Here is an 8,489-nt window from a genome sequence, read left to right on the forward strand (position 1 = left end):
TGTCCATCCCGCCAAGAGACAGGGCGTAGTTTAGAGACTTCTTTTTTTTTGGTTCCAAAAGGAGGAAAAAAACAATTTTTAAATATGCTCGTGGAGCCGCCCCAGCTGGGCGGACTGCATCTGGGTTGGAAGCGGCAGGGCCCCGCGGCTGGAAGCCCCGGGGGCCTGAATCTGGAATTGCCCATCAAAGCGGCCCCCCTAAAAAAGTCAATCTCCTCGAGCACTTACTGTGTGCAGAGCACTGTACTAAGCTCTTGGGGGAGTACAATACAGCAAAGTTGGTAGACACGGTCTTGCAAACACACACCCAGAATTTACATCAGCAGTCATTCAGTCGTGTTTATTGAGCGCTTACTGGGGGCAGAGCACTGTACTAAGCGCTTGGGAAGTACAAGTCGGCAACATAAAGAGGCGGTCCCTACCCAACAACGGGCTCAGAGTCTAGAAGGGGGAGACAGACAACAAAACAGGGGGGTGGGAGGGGAAGACATCTGAGGGGGCGGGGGTGGGGGGACTCATCTGGGCAAGGCAGATGTAGCGTTGGGATGAGAACAGATGTTCTGGAGCGAGGAGGGGGAGAGGGGAGGGGGAGCCTTCGCCCTGAGTCTTAGTGGTCCAACTTCTGCAAGGGGTCTGGGGCCTGCCCTGCTCGGGAGGAGGGTGGGGGGCTCCAGGAAGGAGGCTAAGAGGGGAGGGGGTTCCCCCGGGGTGGCCCGGACTGCGGACAAAGATAGGGGAAGGAGCCAGGGGGGATGCGGATCTGGGGGAGGGGGGTCTGTTGGGGGTCCCGTGCTGACGCCCTGCCCTGTGCTGTCCCGTCCCGTCCTGTCCTGTCCTGTCCGTGTGATGTGATCACATCCTCCCCAGAGGTCTGGACCCCGCTGGAGGAGCCTCAGCCCGTCCCCGGAGCAGCACCGGTGAGAGGCCTGCCCGGGGGAGGAGGAGGAGGGGGAGCCCCGGGAGGAAAGGGTCGGGGGTTCATGCAGGGTGACCCTTTCCTTCCCCCAACCTTCTTCGTCCTCCCCCGGGCCCTCTGGGTTGGGGATGGAGGGGGAAGGACTGGGGTGTCGTGTTCCTTGGCTCAGGGGTCAGAGTTGGTCGGGGTTCGGGGATCCTAGCTGTGGCTTCTTTGGAACTTTCTTCCTCCTCCTTCTTCTGACCCTGTTCCTCCTTCTCCCTCTCCCCCACCCCATCCCTCTTCCTCCTTTTCCTCCTCCTCCACCACCCCATCCCTCTTCCACCTCCTCCTCCACCCCATCTCTCCTCCCTCTCACTCTTCCACCCCATCCCTCCTTCTCCCTCTCCCCCACCCCATCCCTCTTCCTCCTTTTCCTTCTCCTCCACCCCATCCCTCCTCCTCCTCCTCCTCCTCCACCACCCCATCCCTCTTCCTCCTCCTCCTCCACCACCCCATCCCTCTTCCACCTCCTCCACCCTATCCCTCCTCCCTCTCACTCCTTCACCCCATCCCTTCTTCTCCCTCTCCCCCACCCCATCCCTCCTCCTCCCTCTCCCCCAACCCATCCCTCTTCCTCACCCTTATCCTTCCTTCACCTTCTCCCACGACCCAGCCCCTCCTTCTCCCCCCATCCCATCCTTTCTTCACCATCTCCCCTGCCAGCCCAAACCCTCCTCCTCCTCCTGCTGCTGCTGTCATACCCGGGGACACTCCGCCTATGGTAGGGTAGTCATCTCCTGGGTAGGAGAAGGGGGGGAAGCCCCCGGAGGGGGAGGGGGGGAAATTCAGGGGGGGAAATCCACACATCCACATTATCATCAGCGGATTTGAGTCATGCCGGGCCCCGGGTCCCCCTGCTGTGGCTGCCTGGGTGACCTGGGTGATGGACTGCATGGAGCCCCAAGCACTAGTGGGCCCGGGGCAGCCGGGAGCCCAGACTGGAGAGGTGCCCGGGTTCACTCTCAGTACACTCCCCCAGCCTAGATCTTTCCTCCTCCCTCTGGCCTCGTGGTGGATAGAGCACGGGCCTGGGAATCAGAGGACCCGGGTTCTAATACCGACTCTGCCACTGGTCTGCTGTGACCTTTGGACAAGTTGCTTCACTTCTCTGTGCCTCAGTTTCTTCATCTGTAAAACGGGGATTAAGACTGCGAGCCCCTTGTCGGACAGGGGCTGTGTCCAACTGGATTTTCTTGCGTCTACCCCAGCGCTTAGTACGGGGCCTGGCACACAATTGTTGTTACAGTGCTTGGCACATAGTAAGCGCTTAACAAATACCAACACTGTTATTACTAATATTGTTATAAAATAATAATAACTAGGTGGGGAGTGGGGAGAACAGCCGGGGGTCCAGGTGGCTACAGCCCCCACTTCGTTCCTACAGGAAGCTGCTCACTCTGGAGAAGGAGGAGAATGAGGCCTTCGGCTTTGAGATCCAGGTCAGCCGTGGAGGGGGGCCAGGAGGGGGGCACGGGGTCCCTCACTGTGGGGGTGAAGAGGAACCTGTGTCCAAGCAACCCCACGGGGCTCAGCTACCGCTTGGGGGTTGGGGGCTTTGGAACGGAGCTTGAGGGCCCCGGGGCTGGGGGACGGGATGGGGATGACGATCAGTGTCGCCCTGCAGACCTACGGGCTCCATCACCGGGAGGAGCGTTGTGTGGAGATGGTCACCTTCGTGTGCCGCGTGCACGAGGCCAGCCCGGCCCAGCTGGCGGGGCTCACACCCGGTGAGAGCGGGGTCTGGCCTGGGCAGTGGTGGGGGCGAGGGACCCCAGGATGCCCCCTCCCACCAATCACTGAAGGCAAAACTAATAATAATGATGGCATTTATTAAGCGCTTACTATGTGCAAAGCACTGTTCTAAGCGCTGGGTAGATACAAGCTGATCAGGTTCTCCCACGGGGGGCTCACAGTCTTAATCCCCATTTTGCAGATGAGGTAACTGAGGCCTAGAGAAGTGAAGGGACTTGCCCAGAGTCACACAGCTGACAGTTGGCGGAGCAGGGATCTGAACCTGTGGCGTCTGACTCCAAAACCCGTGCTCTTTCCACTGAGCCACGCTGCTTCTCTCAATCCAACCCAATTACCCCAGTGCTTAGAACAGGGCCTGGTGCATAGTAAGCACTTAACAAATACCAGAAGCCACTGGAGTGAGGGGGCCTCGGGCCCCACCCGGCCTGGGCCTGCAGCTCCACAGACCCCATGGGAGAGGGACAACAGTCCCCGCCATGGCTTGACCCTTCTCTTCCCTCTCCTCCCACCACAAAGAGTGTGAGAAGAGGGAGGTGTGGGGCTGAGGGGGAGGTAGGGGTCCTGGCCCTCAGGTCCCCGAGGCTGAGGACGTGGTGTCCGTTGTAGGAGACACCATCGCCAGTGTGAACGGACTCAATGTGAGCGGAATCCGGCACAGGGAGATTGTGGAGATCATCAAGGCCTCGGGCAACGTGTTAAGGTAGGCCTGGCGCCTGGAAGGTGGTGAAAGCAGCAGAGAGGTGGGGAGTGGAGGGGTGGGAAACAACAGCTGGGAGCAGGGGGAGGAAAGGGGAGGGGGATCAGCCCGGCTCCCTCATCCACCCCTCCTGCCCCCCAGGCTGGAGACTGTGTACGGCACCGCCATCCGGAAGGCAGAGCTGGAAGCGCGCCTCCAGTACTTGAAGGTAGGAGCGCGGGCTGGGAAATCCCGCTTCCATCCCGGGTGTAACGGGGCTCCCCCCGCTCTGGTGCTGCCTAATAATAATAATGATGATGGCATTTATTAAGCGCTTACTATGTGCAAAGCACTGTTCTAAGCGCCGGGGAGGTTACAAGGTGATCAGGTTGTCCCACAGGGGGCTCACAGTCTTCATCCCCATTTTCCAGATGAGGTAACTGAGGCCCAGAGAAGTGAAGTGATATGCCCAAAGTCACACAGCTGACAATTGGCAGAGCTGGGATTTGAACCCATGTCCTCTGACTCCCAAGCCCGGGCTCTTTCCACTGAGCCACGCTGCTTCTCCTAACCTAACCCAGCCCCTCTCCTTTGCAGCAAACCCTGTATGAGAAGTGGGGGGAATACCGCTCGCTCATGGTCCAGGAGCAGCGATTGGTACATGGTGAGTTGGGGAGGGGGCCAGGCAGCTGGGCCGTCTCTCACCCCTGCAGGGCTCCCCCAACCCCAACCAGGGATGCCAGAGACTCTCCTTCTCCCCCTCCCCCTCAGGGAGGAATAATATGGAAGTGGGGGGGGCGAGAGAGTCCACTTGCCCTCTCCCACAGAGCACCGAGAGCTAGGCGTGCCTATGCCAACCATCTGTCCGCCTCTCCCCGCCTTCGCCTAAGGCAGCCCCTGTCTCTCTCCCCACCCTTGCCCGTGGCAGTCCCCGTCCCTCCCTCCCCTTCCAGGGCAGCCCCCATCTCTCTCCCCACCCTGGCCTATGCCAGCCCCCTCCCTCCCTCCCCTTCCAGGGCAGCCCCCGTCTCTCTCCCCACCCTGGCCTATGCCAGCCCCCTCCCTCCCTCCCCTTCCAGGGCAGCCCCCGTCTCTCTCCCCACCCTGGCCTATGCCAGCCCCCTCCCTCTCCTTCCAGGGCAGCCCCCGTCTCTCTTCCCACCCTGGCCTATGCCAGTCCCCTCCCTCCCCTCCCGTGGCAGCCCCCCTCCCTCCCCTTCCAGGGCAGCCCCCGTCTCTCTCCCCACCCTGGCCTATGCCAGCCCCCTCCCTCCCCTTCCAGGGCAGCCCCCGTCTCTCTCCCCACCCTGGCCTATGCCAGCCCCCTCCCTCCCCTTCCAGGGCAGCCCCCGTCTCTCTCCCCACCCTTGCCCATGGCAGCCCCCGTCTCTCCCCACCCTTGCCCATGGCAGCCCCCTCCCTCCCCTTCCATGGCAGCCCCCATCTCTCTCCGCACCCTTGCCCATGGCAGCCCCCGTCTCTGTCCCCGCACCCTGCCCTCTGCCAGCCTCTCCCTCCCCTTCCCTGGCAGCGCCCACCTCTCCTCGCCCCCAGCCAGGCCGGCCTCCATCTCCCCCGTGCCCAGGCCCACCGCCCACGGGCCCGGTCTCCCCCCGCCACCCTCCGCCGGTGTGTCTGTGTCTTTTTTAGGCCTGGTGGTGAAGGACCCGACCATCTACGACACGCTGGAGTCCGTGCGTTCCTGCTTGTACGGCGCCGGCCTGCTCCCGCGCTCCCTGCCCTTCGGCCCCATGCTGGCCTCCATCGCCCCGGGCGGCGGGGACCCCCGCCCCAACGACGCCGACGAGGCCGTCTATCACACCTGCTTCTTCGGGGCGGCGGGGACCCCCGAGGCGCCGCCCCCGCCCCCGGCCCGGGCCCCGCCGCTCCTCACCCGCAGCGCCAGCCTCAAGTGCGGGGGCCCCGGCCCGGAGGGCGGGGGGCCCACCGCCACCGCCACCGCCGCCCGCATCCAACTGTGGCTGGAGCCGCGGGACCCAGGCCCGGCCGGCCCCCGCAAGCCCAAGTACAAGAGCTTCCGTCGCCGCCTGCTCAAGTTCATCCCGGGACTGAACCGCTCCCTGGAGGAGGAGGAGAGCCAGCTGTAGCCCCGGGGCCGGGACCCTCGTCTATTTATTTATTTATTCATTCAGGGCTGCGGGGGCCGGACTGCAGTGCCTTGGGCCTGGCGGGTGGGACGTGGGGGGGACCGGCTTCCTGACACCCCACCCCACCCCCGGCCCCTTGTCAGCCCCTCTCCCCTGCTGCGGGGGGGGGGGGGGGGCACCACCCGATCCCACCCCCCCCTTCGACGGGTGTGGAGGACACAGGGGCTAGAGGGCGGTGAGAATGGACTGTACCACTTCTTCCCAACTTGTTGCGCTTTGGAGCAAACGAGATAAACCTTTTGGGGATTTTTGCATCTCTGTGTGCGTTGCGTGTATGTGTGTGTGTGGGGGGGGGGACTGTAAACAGCCCCCCTCCCCGGCTGGTTATCATCATCAATCGTATTTATTGAGCGCTTACTGTGTGCAGAACACTGGACTAAGCGCTTGGGAAGTACAGGTTGGCAACAGCTAGAGACGGGCCCTACCCAACAGTGGGCTCACAGTCTAAAAGGGGGAGACAGGGAACAAAACCAAACACACCAACAAAACGTGACCCTCCCCCAGAATTTGTGTAACCGAGCCCCCCCTCCCCGCGTTTCTGCAGAGCGTTGGCCGGGCGGGGTTGGGGGGCTGTGGACGTTTCCTGAGCCTCCTCCCCCGCCTCTTTGTTTGCACAGCTGCCCTGCCTTGGGGGGGTGGGTGGGGCTGGGGCGTGGGGAGGGGGCTTGAGATGGGGAGAAGGCAGACCTCCCTCTCCCCTCCCCTCGGCCCCCTCAGCTGCTGACCATCCTCGAAATGCCCACCCAAGCAGCACGGATTGGGAGTCTGAAGGTCATGGGTTCTAATCCCAGCTCTGCCACTCGCCTGCTGGGTGGCCTTGGGCCAGTCACTTCACTAGAAGTCACTTCTCCCCTTTCTAGACTGTGAGCCCACAGTTGGGTAGGCACCGTCTCTATATGTTGCCAACTTCTGCTTCCCAAGCGCTTAGTACAGTGCTCTGCCCACAGTAAGTACTCAATAAATACGATTGAATGAATAGAACAGTGCTTGGCATACAGTAAGTGCTTAACAAATGCCCTCATCATTATTATTATTATTATTATTATTATTACAGAGAAGCAGCGTGGCTCAGTGGAAAGAGCAATGGCTTTGGAGTCAGAGGTCATGGGTTCAAATCCCAGCTCCACCAGCTGTGTGACTCTGGGCAAGTCACTTAACTTCTCTGTGCCTCAGTTCCCTCATCTGGAAAATGGGGATTAAAACTGTGAGCCCCGCGTGGGACAACCTGATCGCCTTGTAACCTTCCCAGTGCTTAGAACAGTGCTTTGCACATAGTAAGCGCTTAACAAATACCATTATTATTAACAAATACCATTATTATTATTATTCTCTGGGCCTCAGTGACCTCATCTGTAAAGTGGGGTTGGGGATTGCGAGCCTAACTTGGGACAGGGACTGAATCCATCTCGATGTGCTTGGATCCACCCCAGCACTTAGAACAGTGCCTGGCATATAGTCAGCGCTCAACAAATACCATAATTACTACTATTATTTTTAAGCTGGGAAAGCCCCCTTCTCCTCATTCCAGAAAATGGGGCCTTGCCCTGAGGCCGGCCGTGCAGCCAGCTCTGGGGAGCAGCACAGCGCTGTCTTAGCAACGGAGTGGGGGGCCTCGTGAAAAATCCCCGGGGGGGGGAGTTGTGAGGACACCTCTCGCCTCAGCAGCCAGCAAGCCCCACGACAGCTCCTGCTCCTGACCGTGTACGTGGGTGATGGTGAATGACTAACACCGGAGCCGAGAGGATTTAAAATTAACTCGGGGGAGGGGACGGGGCGGAAAAGGAGATCTCGTCCTCCCGGGGCCACACTCTCCCACCCCCGACTAGGCCTCTGCCTCTTCTGCCAGCTCATCTTCTCGCCCACCCATCCCTGCAGTCACTACGACCCGATCAAGGGGCGAGGGTCCTGTCTGCTAGGCCACCGGGTAGCGGCCGGGTGGGCCTGGGGATCCCATCCAGAGCAAGAACCTCGCTCTGCTTCCGAAGAAAAGCTGGGGGTCAGACCGGCCGAGCCGCAGAATGGGGTAGAACTGGTCGATGTACTCATGGCTGCAGCATGAGATCGTGATTAGAGCCGAGGAAAAAGAAAAGTTCCCACACAAGCAGCAGTGGGAGAACCAGGAAGGAGAACAAAGATAATGATAATAATGATGATGGCATTTATTAAGTGCTTACTATGTGCAAAACACTGTAGAGGTTACAAGGTGACCATGACCTATCCCGTCTGGACTACTGCACTAGCCTTCTCTCTGATCTCCCATCCTCGTGTCTCTCTCCACTTCAATCCATACTTCATGCTGCTGCCCGGATTATCTTTGTCCAGAAACGCTCTGGACATATTACTCCCCTCCTCAAAAACCTCCAATGGCTACCGATCAATCTGCGCATCAAGCAGAAACTCCTCACCCTGGGCTTCAAGGCTCTCCATCACCTCGCCCCCTCCTACCTCACCTCCCTTCTCTCCTTCTCCAGCCCAGCCCGCACCCTCCGCTCCTCCACCACTAATCTCCTCACTGTACCTCGCTCTTACCTGTCCCGCCATCGACCCCCGGCCCACGTCATCCCCCGGGCCTGGAATGCCCTCCCTCTGCCCATCCGCCAAGCTAGCTCTCTTACTCCCTTCAAGGCCCTGCTGAGAGCTCACCTCCTCCAGGAGGCCTTCCCAGACTGAGCCCCTTCTTTCCTCTCCCCTCGTCCCCCTCTCCATCCCCCCATCTTACCTCCTTCCCTTCCCCACAGCACCTGTATATATGTATATATGGTTGTACATATTTATTACTCTATTTATTTATTTATTTATTTATTTTACTTGTACATTTCTATCCTACTTATTTTATTTTGTTGGTATGTTTGGTTCTGTTCTCTGTCTCCCCCTTTTAGACTGTGAGCCCACTGTTGGGTAGGGACTGTCTCTATGTGATGCCAATTTGTACTTC

The 8,489-nt window shown here is 59.9% G+C and overlaps 1 protein-coding gene across 1 annotated transcript in view; it reads left to right on the plus strand.

Annotated features, from left to right (window-relative positions):
- TAMALIN (trafficking regulator and scaffold protein tamalin) overlaps positions 1–5,632 on the plus strand; it is a 7,407-nt gene extending 1,775 nt beyond the window's left edge. The window contains exons 2-8 of the mRNA XM_038752739.1: positions 868–917; positions 2,343–2,397; positions 2,583–2,685; positions 3,317–3,410; positions 3,549–3,615; positions 3,984–4,050; positions 5,037–5,632. Coding sequence (XP_038608667.1) covers positions 868–917; positions 2,343–2,397; positions 2,583–2,685; positions 3,317–3,410; positions 3,549–3,615; positions 3,984–4,050; positions 5,037–5,494 — 894 coding nt within the window. The 3' untranslated portion in view covers positions 5,495–5,632. The remainder of the gene's footprint in view (positions 1–867; positions 918–2,342; positions 2,398–2,582; positions 2,686–3,316; positions 3,411–3,548; positions 3,616–3,983; positions 4,051–5,036) is intronic.
- The last annotated feature ends 2,857 nt before the right edge of the window (positions 5,633–8,489 follow it).

The sequence above is a fragment of the Tachyglossus aculeatus genome, chromosome 10 (genome assembly GCF_015852505.1).
Source record: "Tachyglossus aculeatus isolate mTacAcu1 chromosome 10, mTacAcu1.pri, whole genome shotgun sequence".
Classification (NCBI taxonomy): domain Eukaryota; kingdom Metazoa; phylum Chordata; class Mammalia; order Monotremata; family Tachyglossidae; genus Tachyglossus; species Tachyglossus aculeatus.